The following is an 18,986-nucleotide window of genomic DNA, read 5'->3' as shown; positions in this document are numbered from 1 at the left end:
TGCTTCAACTTTTCTCTTATTTTCTGTTTAGTACATATCAAGATATTTACTGTGCTGCTTATAAAGAACAAGCACTGCTAGAATCAGACATTCCAATGTACATTTGAAGAAGAGAAAAACGCCCATGCGTGAATACAAAAATCACAGCAAATCGGCTTGCATAAAAAATGCAGTGAATAAACGCTGTAGTGTGTGGCCCTTGAGGTACAAGGCTGCTGTTTACTAGTCAAGTTATAATATTTGAGACATTTTACTTGCAGCTTATTTGTAGTATGTTTTATTTTACTAAGAAGCAAATAATGTTACCCTTATAAAACTTGATTACAAAGTTGATCATATATTTGCACTGTAGTTTTGCAGTTTATCATCCTTCTCCCATGCTTATACTACACACTTATTGTGCTTTACTTTATTTTGTTTGCCCGTTGAGGAAGTGGCTTTACTATACTTCTCTGATTTAGCCTGCCTGACAATGCAGAGCCCAGTGTTGGTAATCAGGGATGCAGGCCAAGCACCACAGGCATCTGGAGAGGCAGATTCAGATTGTGAATACTAAGAAAGATTTGATAGTTGTACATATAGTTCACAGGCTTTAGTTAAGCCAAATCCCAATTAATTCAGGAGGGCTGAGTAAAGTAACACATTGCCAAAAGGCAGAACTGTTGGAAATTTGAAGTTCACTTTTGAAAGAACCACAGATGTAAAATGACAGCAAGAGAAAGAAGAACAGTTACACAGAAGCATTCGAGAACAGGTGCAGTGTCAGAATAGCAGATCAGACGGAGGACAGGCAAGGCAGAGCAAGTCAGTTTTAGGGAGCATAGATGAACAATGATGAAGCAAACTAGTGAGTACAAACATTACATTCCTGTTTTTCTATCATTTTAGTGTTTTTCTTGCATTTTAAGCAGTTGAATATGGAAGCAACCAACTTATTCTTAAAGTAGCACCCAACAACTGGATTTGCTGCCCAACATTTTTGGCCTAGGAGCCATTGGCTCCTAACGCAAAAAGTTTGTCTGGAGCCCTGCTTCAAGCAATGGAAACAACTTTTGATATCCCTATAAAACCAATAAACACCTTCCTTTAAAATATATAAAAAGCTTTGCTTACTTTCTACTCATTCACACAGATTAAGGTGTCTGAATTCCATTTTAAACACCCTAAAACCTAAATTAAAATCAACAGTAAACAATAACCTGCTTTCCAGTCCAACACAACATGTAATTTGCCTACATGATGCTGCTTGCAATTGTAATTACTTTTCTCCACGCTCCAGAGCTTTGTATACACTCTCGTTTAATGACTTCAATATGCGTAATAGGGGCCTGGTATATGTCTAAAGTAACAAATCCTAAGGTATTTAATAAATTGTAATATTAATACAAAGCTAATGTTGGTAATACAAAGCTGCTCATGTTCTTCAAGAGAAAAGAGGTCCCCCTCTGTCAAAAAAACGGCTGAGGTGGGTGACGTCAGACCAGAAACAGGAACCAGAAAATAAACAACAGAGAGGTGGAGTTGGGTGGAGCTGAGCGATTGGTTTCGCTCAGCATTTAATGAATGAACAGTAAATAAAAAGGTTGTAACAAACAAAAAACAAAGGACACTGCACTTTCGCCAAATTAAAGAGACAAACAAAACGGATTACACAGACAAACACGGTGAGCTGATGTATTAACTATTATCATTAGTATTATTATAACCTCTGTCTCCAATCCCGTACTCCACTCACCGAACACACAACCCTGAGTGAGTGAAAACATGCTGCTTTTATGCAGCTGTACCGAGACTCGACTGGTAATCAATCATTCAATCAATCGCGGTACAACTGCACGTGAATTAATAAAGTGCAATTCCCTGTGCTCACATATTATTACATTTTACTTGCACGTGAAGTGCTGTGCAATCCTCATGCCTAAATACAAATATACCTTTTAAACACTCGTGTTACACAGACCCGTTTATATCCCGTGTACCAATGACAATACACCTACATTAACAAACAACATACAGCACAAAATACACACAGGAGCAGGGAACTTTGCCACATATACCCCCCCTTGTGCAAAGCACGCATGGCCTCAATGGCCACCACCCCCCTTAAAAATCCCAAAAGTCTCCATCAAAGTCCTGGGCCAAGAACAGGGACTTTAAGGGGTTGATGGGCGGCAATGTTGCCAGTAGCCAGGCTGCTACTTGCCATGCTGTCAGCAGACGTGCTGACAGTGGGGCAGATTTCTCCTCCCGCTGTACCACTGGCAGCGGAAATGCTGCCAATGATGCGGCTGTCAGCCGGGGCAAGGCCAGCAGCGGAAAAGCTGCTGGGGTTGGTGGTCTCCAGACCTCCCCTAAGATCTCCGGCAGCGAAACTGCTGCAGGGGAAGGTGGTCTCCTGGCGAAGCAGTTCCAGCGACCCCAGGCGATGCAGAGCGGCTGGCAACCCCAGGCGATGCGGAGCAACAGGCACCCTTGGGCGAAGCGAGGCAGGCACCCTTGGGCGAAGCGAGGCAGGCACCCTTGGGCGAAGCGAGGCAGGCACCCTTGGGCGAAGCGAGGCAGGCATCCTTGGGCGAAGATGTGTGGGGAGTCAGGACAAGTTGGGGTGCGGGCTTTAGCCCATTTCTCAGCCACTGCAGCCAGCGGTTCTTCCCTCAGCTGCCTATGCACGGGCTGCTGAGGACCGCCAGCATCTAGTCCTGGTCCTTCTGGTGAAGGGAGAAGCAGCTCCTGCTCCTCTCCCCTTGATGGTGATAGAGGCAGAGACAGCTCCAGCTCCTCTCCTCATGATGGTGGGGGGAGTGATACCAGCAGGTATAAATCTTCTGCTGGTGGGGGAATTAATACCAGCAGGCATTCACCCTCTGCTGGTGGACGGGGACCCAGCAGGCATTCACCCTCTACTGGTGGAGGTGGCTGAGGCAGAGGCAGCTCTTGCTGCTCTGCTCCTCGCGGTGGAGGTGGCGGAGAAAGAGGCAGCGCCTGCTGCTCCGCTCCTGCCGATGGAGGTGGCGGAGGAAGAGGCAGCTCCTGCTGCTCCGCTCCTGGCGGTGGCGGAGGCAAAGACAGCTCCTGCTGCTCCGCTCCTGGCGGTGGAGGTGGCGGAGGCAGAGTCAGCTCCTGCTGCTCCGCACCTGCCGATGGAGGTGGCGGAGGCAGAGTCAGCTCCTGCTGCTCCGCACCTGCCGATGGAGGTGGCGGAGGCAGAGACAGCTCCTGCTGCTCCGCTCCTGCCGGTGGAGGTGGCGGAGCCAGAGGCAGCTCCTGCTGCTCCGCTCCTGCCGGTGGAGGAGGCAGAGCCAGCTCCTGCTGCTCCGCTCCTGCCGGTGGAGGAGGCAGAGCCAGCTCCTGCTGCTCCGCTCCTGCCGGTGGAGGTGACGGAGGCAGAGGCAGCTCCTGCTGCTGCTCCGCTCCTGCCGGTGGAGGGTGCGGAGGCAGAAGCAGCTCCTGCTGCTCCGCTCCTGCCAATGGAGGTGGCGGGGGAGTGTAGTCTACTGGTGACGGCTGTGGGAGCGGCGTGTAGTCTACCCTTATTACAGGGGACCGGTGTGGTTCTCCCTCACTGGCAGGAAGGTGATGGAGGCAGAGAAAGCACCTGCTCCTCTCCTCCAGGTGGTGACGGTGGGGGAAATGATACTAGCAGGCACTCACCCTCTCCTGGTGGAGATGGGGACAGCAGGCATTCTTCCTCTGCTGGTGGAAGTGGGATCAGCTCCCTCTCTAGTTTTGGATCCCCCAAAAACTAGCTTTTAAGCAGCTGTACCGAGACTCGACTGCTAATCAATCATTCAATTGAGTTGCGGTACAACTGCACGTGAATTAATAAAGTGCAATTCCTTGTGCTCACATATTATTACATTTTACTTGATGTGAAGTGCTGTGCAATCCTCGTGCCTAAATACAAATACACATTTTAAACACTCGTGTTACACAGACCCGTTTATATCCCGTGTACCAATGACTATACACCAACATTAACACACAACATACAACACAAAATACACACAGGGGCGGGCACTTTGCCACACTGCCATACTCTATCTCCATATTCTGATAATATCAATAATTTATGTTTGAGTAGTCATCACAACTGGTTCTCCAGATTTGTGCAAAAATGTAACTGACAGACGCCTCCGTATACCTCCAGACTGATATACTCTCGATTGCAGGTGATAATAAATAAACATACCACATTCACTAGGGTGGCCAGTAAAATGTGTTGCTTTGCCATGGTTCATATGTGATACAAGTTATGATCAAATACGTACATACAAATAGACAGATATCCTTATAGCCCCAAGTTTCTTACACTCTCAATAAATGTGCGTAATAATGTGTTTACAAAGTTCTTATGTGCTTACAAAGTTCTTACCAGTACTTACAATAATGAATCAAAAGATCCTGAAATTTACTCCAAATGAATTATATATTTTGTAATCCAAAAAACAATGATGTTTGTTTATGTACAGCTTCATTAGCCACCTCATTCCACTAGAAAACAGTTGTTGCGCAGAACAAGGAATCTATCTCAATATTCAAGACATTCACGGACAAATTGGTCTAACACAGCAAATGTCACAGAAAAGCCATGTCTCAGCTGTTCAATTCCCATTCAGTTAGAGTGCACGACATTAACAGTGCATAACGCTATATATCATATGTCAATCCTGCTCAAAAGAGCCCCCATACACCACTGCATATGTCCGAGACAGATGCACCCTGCAATAATGCCCAAGAGGTTGCAAGGTCACTTGTGGAATGTCCAGTGACCTTCTCTGATGGGGGCAGGGCTACATCATAGGCAATCTGGACAGTGTCCACAATTCACTTCGACAGCCGCTGTTTGGACAGGGCTTGTCCATGGAACTTAGACCCATAGTAGATAAAGAACTGCTCTGTTTGACACCAACCCGGTCCAGACAGCATAGTAACAGGGTAGAGCGTGTGGCGCTTCCTCTCCCTATCAGACTGGAAAGGTGGTGGCTGGAAGGCCTCCAACTCCACTGACTGGTTTACATGAAAAGCAGAGATGCTTTCAGGAAGGAAAAAGCAGGTTAAAAATGAATGTTCTGCGGGGAACACTTGCCAAGAATACTCAGCTTGCCACAGCAATTTGATGCAGGGGCCGATATCTGTCACCTAACTAGTCTCCTAGTTGCTCACTAAAGCGGCATAAGACACTGGGGAGATGGCAGCCTCACCAGTGAAGCTAAATAGCCTTTAACACTAGCAAGTGTCTTGTCAAGGTGGAAGAAGCTGCCGACCAAGACAGGCAACTGCAACTAGGGGCCGTCTGTGTACACAGGCTCTGTAGCCGAGCAACTGGGAGAGAGGCCATTCCAAATCTGTAATGGAATAACATTTCGTACTTGAAAGGGAACTTGCTATCAGGGATAATTTAATAATTCTGACAATACAAGCCACAGAGAAGTTCCAATAAAAAATGAAGTGACTTTTCCCCATATGGATAATTCCCACTCTTAAGTGCTTGGCTAGTCAAAAAAAACTTTCAATTTTTAAGGATTCTGCACATACCTTCATGGGAAACCATTATGTTACATTTTAAGAATATAAAGTTCCATAAACAAAGGCTTGTAGCACACTTAAGACTCCATACGACGTGGACCAAATCATAAAACATTACAGGGCTACAGATCCTGTGTCATAAATTATCCTGTGTCAATTATTTCTAAAGAGTATTCTACTATATAGAGCAGTGGTACTCAACTCTGGCTCTTGAGATCAATTCCAGTCCTGGTCTTCATTCCAGCCAGTTACTAAATTAGCTAATTGCCTCTTAGCTGCTTCGATTAACTAATTATAACATGCTTGGAGTAAAATCCTGAACTGGATCTCGAGGGTCAGAGTTGCGTACCACTGATAGAGTGTAAAAATAAGAGAGTAGGTGGAGTTTCAGAGCCATCTGATCTATTCACTAATATTCTGTAAAATTTAATTCTAGGTTTCATTTGATAGCACAATAAAAGCTTCATCCACAAAACCTCAAAAAACCCCAAAAACAAACAAAAAAAAAAGATTCACTCACACACACACACAATGGCCCTTTAAGCAAACAAATTGTCAGAAAACTCTCTCTCTAAACAGTAGTCTATATGTTTACATAAATCGTGACCGATATCTGTTCTCTAGTAACTTAAAGTGACTGTAGCTCACAGTTCCAAACAATTCCAAAATAGCAAACAATTCCATAAATTGTTACACCTTCATTAGCTGCATAGGTCTCAATTGTGCAGTTCTGAAAAAAACACATGTTACAGCAAACATGTATTTTCATTTTAAAAAAGGATATCTGATACAACATGAGGTTAAAGAAAGTTCTTAATTTCTATACCCTTTCCTCAGGAAATCTTTTGTCTTCTGGGTCAAAGCCTGTAACTGAAAGCATGTCCTTCAACAGGGAAAGCAGCTGCTTTGTTAAATGACAGGAAAGAAGCAGCTGACGATGCAAGGTCAATTTCACCAGTGCAACATTATCTGAAAGCGGCTAGTTTAGTACCAGATATACTGTTTTAAAGCTAAAACACCTATGTTTTTTAAAACTGTAAGTGCACAACAGGTAAGATTTATGGAATTATTCTGTAAGTTACAATCACTTTAAGGAACTGTCAGTGTCTGTAGCCAAAAGCTTTTCCCCAGTATCTGGCTTAGTCGTTACTACCTACCCCGATATGTCCTTCTCCTCTGGCTGGTCTTGTTTCATGTTTTCTTTAAGCAGATTAACAGAGTTGTCACCGGGTGCCCCTCTCTCATCCTCCTCCTCCTCCTCCTCCTCCTCATTGTCATTATCTTCCACCTCCTCCTCTTCATCCTCATTTTTTAAACTGTTAATCTCCAAGTAGTTGTCATCCTTTACAGCCTTTGACTCCACTTCAGTTTTCTTTTCCCCCTGTGAATGACAAAGCTGAAAATGATTACTGAGATTTGTACAATACAGTAGTCCCTTGCTAATACAGACATCGTTATGCCAGATATTTGGATATGCCGGACAATACATATGCTCCCCAATAACCAATTTAATGTGATAAAAATGTTATGCTGACACCACAGACAGGATGAGAATAAAATGAAAGGACAGATACAAGTAACCCACTAAAGACGCAAAAAATAAATACACAATTAAAAGACGGCATATAAAAACTTACTCTACAGAGTTTAAACAAACTGCGATCAATCTGTTGGAAAAGGGCGAGAAGCTTTCAGAAATACAGATGGATTCCAGTGGGTCGAAACACAAGATGTGGACCACAATAATCAAAATTCTGAATTTTAAGTCTTTAAATCACTTTTGCAAAGAAAGTGTGACGCATACAAACAGAAAACAAAAATAGCAGGTAGGCTATATGCTTTATTTACAGCCACATGTACACTGTAAAATGTTCTTCGTAAATAAAAAAAAATAAAAAATAAACTATTTCTGTAGTGTGTGTAAAGTCTATGCACGGTATAAAAATGTTTTAAAAACTGAACACAAAACAACATGGCCCTTTGGTGTCCCTTGTTTACAAACTTACTGAGTATGAATAAAAAAGAAATCTGTGTTACTTAATACTGTGTTGCAATCAAACTAACAATCTCATTCATATTTTATGAGCAATTTGTCTTGCATGTCTTCTATTCTTTTGATATGGAATCTTTTTTCTTTTCTTTTCATGTTCCTCAGAAATGTGTTCTCTACAGTGAATTGTGGGATTGTAGTTTTGGACAAGGTGCTCACTCTGATCAAGTAGAGGGATACAGAACTATAAGTGTTGAATCAGTAAAAATAATTCACTGTTTCGTGTGCCGTTAGGCTTGAGAAACTGTGGATTATTTGATTACCAATTCAACACTTGGTGTTGTTTATGCCACTCAAAACAACTCTTAGTTCAACCAGTAAAAATGTTTGTCTCTCATATTGTTGGAATGTTATCAAGAGTTCCTCTGAGTTGGAGTTTGAATGCCCATATACACTGACAAAAGTGTCTGCTGTGCGTGAAGATATTCGTGAGGCAACTATGTTTTAGATGTAGAGCAATGGCCAAAAAAGTTTTGCATCATCTAGAATTGAAGGATTGAGACATACACTACCGGTCAAAAGTTTTAGAACACCCCCATTTTTTCAGTTTTTATTGAAATTTAAGCAGTCCAGTGAATAACCTGAAATGGTACAAAGGTAAGTGGTAAACTGCCAGAGGTTAAAAGAGTTTAGGTTACCAAAAACTGAAAAATAATGTACATTTCAGAGTTATACAAGAAGGCCTTTTTCAGGGAACAAGTAATGGGTTAACAACTTACAGCTGTTCTGCAGCAATGGAAGTAAATTAAGCCTTGAAAGTTGGTGCTAACAATTTCTACAGGTGTCCCAACTTTTGTTGATTACTTACAAACCCTCTGTCTGTATAAAAGCAGTGTTGGAACAGACTGTGTTACTAGACTCTCTTAAGCATTATTTGGACAGTATTGTACTGCAGGAAGTAATATATTGCTATCATAATGGCGAGAAAAAGGCAATTAACAAAGGAAGACAGACAGACCATTATAACCCTTAGAAGTGTAGGTCTTTCCTTTACAGAAATTACAAAGAAAGCCAAGGTGTCAGTGAGTACAGTTTCCTAAACCATCAAAAGGCACTTGCAAATTGGAGGAAACTCTGGCAGGAAGAGTTCTGGCAGACCCAAAGCCACAACAGAATCAGAAGACAAGTTTCTGAGAGTCAACAGCTTGCGTGATAGGCGTCTCACAGGACAACAGCTTCAAGCACAGCTTAACACTGGTCGAAATAAGCAAGTCTCAGTTTCAACTGTGAAGAGAAGACTTCGAGCTGCAGGTTTGACAGGTCGAGTGGCAGTAAGAAAGCCATAGGTAAGATGGCAAAATAAGAAAAAGAGGCTTGCCAGGGCCATGAAACTCCGCCAGTAGACTACTGAAGACTGGAAGGTGGTCTTTTGGACCGATGAATCAAAATTTGAAATCTTCGGTTCATCACGCAGGGTTTTTGTACGCCGTCGAGTAGGCGAAAGGATGGTTCCTCGGTGTGTGACACCAACTGTCAAACAAGGAGGAGGAAGCGTGATGGTCTGGGGCTCTTTTGCTGGATCCAAAGCTGGCGACTTGCACAAAGTGAGTGGCACCCTGAACCAAAACGGCTACCACAGCATTTTGCAGTGCCATGCAATACCCTCTGGTATATGCCTAACTGGTCAGGGGTTCATCCTACAGCAAAATAATGACCCAAAACATACCTCCAGGCTATGTCAGAACTACCTTAGAAGAAAAGAACAAGACGGTAGGCTTCAAATCATGGAATGGCCAGCAGTCTCCAGACTTAAACCCCATCGACCTGGTTTGGGATGAACTGGACAGAAGGGTGAAAGCAAAGCAACCTACAAGTGCAACACATTTGTAGGAACTTCTGCAACAGTGTTGGGAAGAACTTTCCAAACAATATTTGATTTCCATTGTAGAAAGAATGCCACGAGTGTGTTCGGCTGTTATATCTGCAAAAGGTGGCTACTTTGAGTCAAAAATTTAGATTAAATTTTGTTAAACAAAACGATTCCATGATTTCTTTTTTATCTCCAATTGTTTATTTGTTCTATGCTTTAATTTCAGAGTACACTGAGACATTAAACAACGTAAATTTCAATAAAAACTGGAAAAATGGAGGTGTTCTAAAACTTTTGTACACGGTAGTGTACATTTACTTTTATTTTTTTTAATGTATGTCTCAATGCTTAAATTCTAGGTGACGCAAAACTTGTATACACATTTTATACACATATATACACACATACCTAAAAGTCTTAGACATGTTGCATTTTTCTACTCTGATGCATTAGGAGCATCAACAATTTGCTCAAAGCCTCCACTAGTGTTTCTTATAACAACACTGACTTGCATAAAGAAGGAAAAACATTGAGTGAAATAGCTTGCATTACTCAATTTCCAAAGTGTGGTATCTGAAGCATAATCAACAAGTACACAGAAACATCATCTGTAGTTGACAAACCCAGGCCTGGAAGACCCAAAAACCTGTCTAACAAGGACGAGCAATACTTGAAGATAATTGGCCAAATATTAAAACGCCTTGCTTGTGTGTCGCAAGGGGAATTTTTTTCTTTTTGCAAAGAAAGCTGCTCTTTTGAGTGAGACTCAAAATAGATGCTGCGTTGGAAAAAATGGGTTTGCGAGTTGTTTCTGTGCTTCTCCCTCGAATTTGGGGGAGGTGTCACGAATAATTCCACAAGTTCACCACCAAAAAGTTAATTTGCTAGTAACACTCCTCTTAATTATTTTGTAGGAAGTATTACAGGACAATCTCTGTTTCTAGTTAAAGAGTGAACATGGCTTTCAGACAGCTATATTTGCAAATGCTAGCAGAGCAACAGAAAAAGTGGAAATATCATGCAGGCAGAATATACAGGCAACATATAACATTCCTCGACTTGTCTTACTGAAGTCTTTAGTTGATTTATACTTTGTTTAAACAAAATAACATTTGGTTAATTTCCAACTCAAACATGTAATTTATTTGTGGTTTATTTTAAGCAATACTAATTACCAGTGCTTAATTTGTAAAGAAAGAGGTGCCGGTGCGCAAGCAATGACAATAATACCGTTCTTAAGAAGCGCACATTCAAAATCATAACACGTTTATATGAAAGAGTGTTGTAAGTACAAGTGTTAGATTTTATAATCACTTATACTACATCACATATGCAAAGCAGTAGTATTGGCAGAAAAATAAAGACAAATACAGGACTAAATAAATAAATAAATATGTATTAGCCTGTCCACTTTTTTTTTTACTCTGTGTATATGCACTATTATTCTATGTTTTGTTATGGTTTGGCATTTAAACGGTTTAAAATTAAATAAAAAGGCATTCGGCTGACTCCAGAAGGCCGACTGATTTAAAAAAAAAAACACGATACACGCACACTACACAAACATTGGTTTGATGCATGGCAAAAAATAAATATGGTAAACTGGGTTCAACACTAACCCAAAATAAAATACTGTTCCTGTTATTAAGCAGTATTATAATCAGAAGCATGGTATTTAAAAATAACAGAAGCCAGTTTTCACTTTAGTGAAGTAGACTGCAATATTTGTTTTCATTAAAAACTTGTTTATTGAAATTAATGTTCAGCTTTCATATTGAAGCTTTTTGTGTACTACTCATTCAATCAAACCAAGTAGTGTAGGAATTTGCTTGTATCGTTCAAGACGTTTTTCAGTTCAAGTAAGCTTATTTCATTTGTGTATAAAAAACGGCAATAGATTCGCAGTCCTTCTTTCGCAGCCAGTGTCAACTTTATGGCAAGTAAATGGTAAAGTAATTAAATGTTCCTGGCAGTGGACTGCCTCTGTTTAGAGCACGCAAGAACTGATAAAACCGTATTGAGAGTTGTAAGAAAATGCACTTGAGAGCAAAAGATTAAATTACATTTTTAACTTTCATAGCTGAAGAGGTGCTGGGGCTATGCCTCTTCAAGCCCAAATAATGCATCTTCATTTTGCAAAAGGTTGTGATGGTTATATATCTCGAGAGAGAGTTGCGGTTGACTTCCTGTGTTAATTCATGTTAATTTATTATTTTCCGCAGCGCTGCGATAATTGCAGTTCCCCGCAATTTTTAGATTTCACTTTCACACTTGCGATTTTACGCAAAACATTCATAACGCAAGCAGAGTTGAGAGAAAAATGAGAAAAATCACAAGAACTTTGAATATTTGCCCCAATATCCTTGAGGAATAGAATAAACAAGCATTAAATTGGCAGAAGGCACAGGTGTCATTGTCCATCCATCAACAGTTCAAAGCACCTTTGACCATTGTTCCACAGTCCAATGTCTGTGTTCTTGTGCATATTTTGTCCTTTTAGTCTTGTTCCCTTTTCTTAACAGGTATTCTTACTGCAACACATCCATTAAGTCCTGATTTCAAGAATGACCCTCGTGCTGTTGATTTGATGGACAACGACACCTGTGCCTTCTGCCAGGTTTGTTGTCAATTCAACGCATATCTTCCTTCTATTCCTTCAGGATATTATCTTCAAGTATTTCTCATCCTTGTTAGACAGCTTTTTGGGTCTTCCAGCCCTGGGTTTGTCAATTACAGATGTTTCTCTGTACTTGTTGATTATGCTTCGAATACCATGCCTTAAATTGAGTGATGCAAGCTATTTCACTCAATGTTTTTCCTTCTGTGTGTGTGTGTGTGTGTGTGTGTGTGTGTGTGTGTGTGTGTGTGTGTGTATATATATATATATATATATATATATATATATATATATATATATATATATATATATATATATTTATTATTTTTTTTTTTTTTTACCATTTAGTAATTTTATTTAACATAATGTAATCAAAGAAACTACAAAATGATATTGCAAAAGCCTACCAGAAGTAATAATAGTAGTGTTAGATTTAGAAATTCAATATGTTCATAAACAATGGTTAAACTAAAGAAATGCAAAAGCTATATGAAATGTGAAATGCTGAAATCGCAAGTCTTTAAGTGTTACATTTGAAATGCGTAATAATATATTAACTAACTGTTGAAAGGATTGTTGCGTATCAAAATGGTATTCGCTTATCTGTTGAAGTATTCTGACTCTGGTTTTGCGGACGAAACGAAACATTTCTGTGGATTCATAGCACAGTGGATTGTCAGAGATGTCAATTTGCTTCCAAAAACTTTTAAAACACAATGCGGAAGTGTTTTGATTTATTTAATACCTGCCAACAAATACGTCAAAGGCAATTACTGGGAAAATACAAATATCAGCATACAACTAATTATAATCTGGCTAAATTAGAGCTCCCCATTTAGAAAACAGTATATAATACACTGTAACTTCTAGATGGAACTTAAGAGCAGATGATACCTGTAACTCCTGATTTAATTTAAATGTTACGTGAACAGCTAAACATAGTGAACTGTATTTCACTTTTAAACATCTGTAAATGAGATATATAAATCTGTAACCCTAACCACTTTTATCCTTTTGGTGTGATTCATACTGAAAAACTGTTCAATAAATCAACTATTGCCTGACGTTTCAACATTTCCCAAGATCCTATATTACTAAACCAATCACACCACAAGTAGGTTGGCAATAAATTGCAGTGCAGAACGTCTTTACAAGTTTCATCAAAGGTTAAAACACATAGAGAAGGATACTCATGAGAGACATGAATTTCATTAGCCTTCGTTCGTCAAACCAATCACAAGCTATAACAAGTGTCTTCACAACTGCAAGACTGGTTGTCAAAATTTACCTAAAAATAAAACGACACCTAGCTCCCACATTCAACCCAGGAGGATGCTATGTTTAAACTACTGCTCATTATTAGATGACTACTTACACAGAGCTCTACAAAAGATAATAGACCAAAGGCAGTGTTTCAACCGAGAGCACTTGTATCATGAATCAGCAGGGAACTTTATTCCAATTAGAAGTACAGGATTAAGAATAAGAACTGCAGGACAGGCAAGAAGTAGGCTTAAACATTTTGACTTGTGCATATAAGCAAAGTGACTGCATCCCGTGGCTGTTGCCGCTTTGTTTTGGGAATCAAAATTCATAATCATCACTTATGTACAACTAAAATAACGGACAAAATAACAAAACACATTTACATTTGCAAAGACACCCCAAACACAAGCATATTTTCCCTTCACTGTGTAATTCCAGATATACCTAGCAGTTATTATAATCAGATGTAAATTGTGACAATATAAACAATAACATAAATCAATATTTGCACTTGCAAATACATTAGTCAATACATTTCTCAATGTGACTTGTAATTTTAACTATAGTTAGGTCTCTGAAGCTGTACTACATTGAATACCTTGGAGGGTTTGGTTTCGGTTTCTTTTTTGCACTCCATCTCCAGTGATGTCGCCTTCTCCTCCTGTTCCTCTTTCTTCAGTTTCGGTTTCTCGGCTGTCAGTTCGGGTTTGTGAAAGAGGCTCTCCTCCTCTTCCCCCCTCCCTGTCTCAGGTATGCTGGCCGATTTTTCTGGCAGGGACATCTGGAACATGATGCTTGTGGATTTGCAGTACTCCTCAAACCCATACAGGTATCTGTAATAATAATAATAATAATAATAATAATAATAATAATAATAATACATTTCCTCTTATGAGATACACTACTACAATCCGAGTACTATGCACAATAAGGTACCAACATAAAATAAAAAGTTCAGCTTTCCCCCCAGTTAAAATAACTTCCTGTATAAAACTGACAGCTTTTAAATCAAATTAAATGTTCTGCAATTTAAAACAGCTAACTATTATACCAACTGCCTCTTTGTGACAAAATGGCTCTCAGTAGACAAAAGGTTGCTATTCAGGCTTCTAAAACAATGGAAAGTCATATAAACAATTAAAATCAACACATTTTCTGTGAAAAAGTAGTCTAATAATGCCTAAAAACTAGAAACAGATGACAGTAGTGGGGAGTGCATCATATGCCCTGGATTTTAGATTCTGCTCAACAACACGCAGGATATGAAATACCTATGCCTTCTCTCAGCCCCCTTTCAAAGTGGGTCAGATCTGCTGTCTTGTTGTTCAGGGTGAATGAAAGAGACTTGTAGCAGGGATATGCAGCTTCTATATATTGCAGAACATAAATGAAGGATACCACAACATTTGGGCTACACAAAAGTTGCTATTTTCTATCCACCTTTTCTTAATACACTGAAGCTTTTCTATGTTTGTACTAGGATTGCAGTATTCACCTTTTAAACATCTATAAAGAAGCAATATACAATTGGGAGTCATGCCTGAAGCCAAGGCACTCAGGCATGATTCCAGTGCCCCTTGAGTGGCTTTGAGAGCAGCCAACCGTGTGAACTGTGTGTTCATTTTTTTAACCTAAAATGTAAATAGACATACTTTCTGTAGGCACATTTGACATTGTATCCAGCTGCCGAGTTGAGTACTGGGATTCCCAAGTCCTGGTAGATTTGTTTCCAAACTGAGCCACTGTCGATCTGCAGACAGAAAAGAAAGAAATAAAATAGAAGACAGGTTAGCACGGTTCACACTGGTTATTACACAGTTCTTCTTTGTCTGCGACATCTGAAGCAACAGGGTTCTGCTATACCATCAAATTACACTATGCAACACAATTTTTGTTCCTGGGTAGTAAGTGTTATTTCCTAATTGCTTATGCCTCAAAAGTATAGAAAATGGCTATTATTGCCCACAAACTTTGCTTTTGTGACCAGGACAGTGATATTTCAAAATATCACTACTTCCAATGGGAAAACAGGCAAAAATGTGTGTCTTTTCGTTCACATAAAGTCAGAAAAAAACAACATACGAATCCAAATGAACATGTATTTGTACTAAAGTAATACAAAAATGACTACAAAAGATTTAGAAATTAGTAGTTTTTTGAGATTTACGATTATACTGTATTTCACTTCTAAATCTTTTGTAGTCATTTTTGTATTACTTTAGTACAAATACATGTTCATTTGGATTCATATGTTGTTTTTTTGACTTTATGTGAACGAAAAGACACACATTTGCCTGTTTTCCCATTGGAAGTAGTGATATTTTGAAATATCACTGTCCTTGTGATGTTAAAATTGTTACACGGTGTTATCTGGCTAGTGTTGGGATTTATGCTATTTGCAATGTACATAGTATTTCTACATACATTACAGGTTATGCATTTCTGCTATTTTGTCTATTTTATTCACATATTAATCAGTTTGATGAAAGAAGAATAGCAGATACACAAGCAAAATTTTATGCAAAAATCAAAGTTAATCTTGTTTAAGGGATTTGTGGTTACTATATGACCCATCCTTTATGCAAGGTTGACTGTCTCAATTTCACGTTTCTTTCTCTGAAGAATGTTATGATAAACATAAGAAACATCAAGATACTATACAGATGACGTTTTGTGAAAACCAGTGATCAATCAAAAATTGATTCGAATGTAGCTAAACAAAGACAGAATGTAGCTACATTTTATTTCCATACTTTAAAAGCACACAGGGTACTATTAAATAGATCTAGATCAGAGGTTCACAAACTTTTTGCTGCGCCCCCCTTCAGAGATGCATGCCTCATGTGCACTTCCCCCTTCTAATAAACAGTAAAGTATTTAGAAAAAGATGATTTTCCCAACAACATTTTTCTGAAGACAGAAAGCAACATAGCACAGTATAAACCTCAGATCTGGCTCTACATTCAAGCGATTTCTATAGTTGTTATTGATGTAAATAAGCAAAGAAAATCCTGTTTCACGCAGATATGTTGAGGCAAAGTAAACAAGTATTTCAACAGCTGTCTGTGACAATTCAGTGAACTCTTTTCTAATTGAGAGCCTGAACTGATAAACAGACATAACTTTGAAATTATCTCTCAAAACAGAATCACCAGCAACGTCAATCAGATTCTTTTTCATTGGTATTGCTTTCTGTTTAAGGTTTTTAAGGGTTTAGTGCCTGCTTATTTGAGTGCTCTGGTAGAAAGGTTTAGCATTGGCTATATTGTTTTAGGATTCTGTTAATGTGTCTGTTCTAAGGGCTGGAACACGCATGGGAGAATTATCATTTGCATTCAACTTCCAAAGACGTGGCACTGTTTCCATCCTAATATGACGGAATTTGATAATCATTCTTTCTGGTTTTAAAGATCATATTTAGGGAATTGCTTTAAACCTCCTGCCAATGCTTCTCCTCCAGTCCACATTAATAAATATATATATATATATATATATGTCTTATTTACTCTGTTCTTTGGTCTCTGTATGCTGTGGATTAAGTTTGAATCACATATGTTTTTATTGTACGGTTTGCACATTACAATTGTCTTTTTGTACATTGCCATTGTCTCTGTTGTTTACCAGGACCCCTTGTAAAATGGTCTCATTTGGTCTCAATGAATCTTCTGATAAAGTAAATAGATACAATAATTTATCCGTTCAAGCTTAGTACACTTTTCATTTTAAAATGTTAAAGCAGTACACAGTTGCAGACAAACAAATACCACTGAATGACTCATGTACTGTATAGGCATTACTCTTTTTTGCATAGACATTATTTCCACATCAGAACAATGCATTTCCATATGGTGCCGCAACTAACAACTTAGATTTTTATAGCACCTTTAAAGACCATGTAGTATTTTGCTAGTTTTGTACAATTACTGCAGTCCACCAATATTGCTTTACACATGAAAAAATGATAAACCTAAAAAAATGAAGTCCTAAAAACTCATAAGTGGCCAATAAATCAAGCAACTAAACAGTAAAAAAAAAAAAAAAAAAAAAACCTGTCTAAAACCTTGTCAATCTAAAAACAGCAAACAACACTGCACATTATCTCTTGTTCATCTAAAAAAGCTGATACTAAAATCATAACACAAGCTCTTTTGAAGTAATTGCAGATAACAATAATAATAAATCTTACCTGTTTTGTACTTCTATTAGCTAAAACAGGTTGTAAGTGTTTTAATTTAAAACATGGTATCTTACTACTTTAGGCCATGGCTCTTCCAACTAGTTTTTTTTTTTTTTAAAGGAGCAGATTAGGAAAAAAAGGTAGGAGTAGACAGGCCAGAAGTATTTTGCTCTACACATTGTTAAACAATACAATAAATATTATATAACATAATGTTAGTATAATGAACAAGACTTACAAATGTTACCATATAAATTTAACAGAGTACTATTACAAACATTTCAAAATATGTGACATGTTAATAGTAAAACTGTTGTAAATTAATAACGTATTACTTGAATTTGGTGCCGCAGCTTTTATTTTAAATTGATCAAAATGACTGCGGCGCTTAAAAAGGGGGCAGCCTTTATAAGAGGGCGACCTTTATTAATAATACAATTTTCAAATGCTGCAATATTTTAGAACATGATTTATGAAATTTTAGAAGTATAGCGGTTGCTTATTTTCTGTAATATGGTAGCCTACCTGTATGTAGCAGCGTGTGTGGTTAATCTACTATGACGACAGTACATTTATCAGTGACAGTTCAGAACGGTACTACCATAAAATAAAATGTGCTTACTATGTGTGTGTACATTAGTTTGTAATTTACGTTCTAGAATGAGTCTCCCGCCTCTCTGGGAGCGTTACATGTACATAATGTTGCGCGTTTATTTGTTTACTGTGTGTTTTACCTTCCTACATACCTTTATTCAAGGGTGGCCTCTATTATAAAGCTGACACAGGAGCGTCAATACGAGGGCATTGCCAAATTGAAGTAATACAGTATATACTATTACATGAAGTCGTAGAGCGAGAACTGTGTGACAATGTGGTCATAAGTAAGCTAATGATGAGTGAAAAAAAATAAAATAAATGTACACAAAAACCTTTCATCACACAACATGTGAGACTTAAAACAAACAAACTTGTGTCTGTTTCGATTTCATCTGACACAAAAATGAAATAAAAAACAGATTAGTCCCATGGAAAGAGATAACAGTAGCATATGGGAAATCGATGTAATTATGTTTCTACGTTTTGGTCAATTTCCCCAACTAATTTTTTGATATTTCTGACCAAACTGTTAATCTCCTTTATATGATATACTTTTTAATGCATCTCAAAAAACAATGGATAGGAAAATAAATCTACATTAATGTATGCACATTAAACCAACATTTCTTTAAAAAGAAATACTCTTATTGTATAGTGTGTATAGGTTTAGAATGCAAAATAAAATGTACAGGACAGCCACACATGCAGCATTTTTCTAAATAAAACTACTGTATATTATAGTATCGTTAAGTGCTTGTCGTATTGGTCATGTGTGATACAATGACCACACAAAGATTTTGCATTCAATATTTTTTTTTAAAATGAATGAATAATGAAAAAAAATTAAAATAACCAATGTTCTCTTGTCCATATATTAAAATTGTCATTTGAATACCTGATGTTGGAGCCTACAATGCGAAAAACGACTTTTTTTCTATTTTTT

The 18,986-nt window shown here is 38.5% G+C and overlaps 1 protein-coding gene across 4 annotated transcripts in view; it reads right to left on the bottom strand.

Moving 5' to 3' along the window:
- arid4b (AT-rich interaction domain 4B) overlaps positions 1 to 18,986 on the bottom strand; it is a 109,860-nt gene that overhangs the window by 19,176 nt on the left and 71,698 nt on the right. For 3 of the 4 annotated variants that reach the window (XM_041252887.1, XM_041252889.1, XM_041252891.1), the window contains exons 14-16: positions 14,922 to 15,019; positions 13,868 to 14,102; positions 6,684 to 6,922 (exon numbers count right to left, since the gene is read on the bottom strand). In XM_041252887.1, the coding sequence (XP_041108821.1) occupies positions 6,684 to 6,922; positions 13,868 to 14,102; positions 14,922 to 15,019 (572 nt within the window). The remainder of the gene's footprint in view (positions 1 to 6,683; positions 6,923 to 13,867; positions 14,103 to 14,921; positions 15,020 to 18,986) is intronic. The other variant, XM_041252890.1, reaches the window with a different exon arrangement.

This window comes from Polyodon spathula, chromosome 6, assembly GCF_017654505.1.
Source record: "Polyodon spathula isolate WHYD16114869_AA chromosome 6, ASM1765450v1, whole genome shotgun sequence".
Lineage (NCBI taxonomy): Eukaryota > Metazoa > Chordata > Actinopteri > Acipenseriformes > Polyodontidae > Polyodon > Polyodon spathula.
Note: the sequence above shows the minus strand (reverse complement) of the source record. Positions and strands in the feature narration are given on the sequence as shown.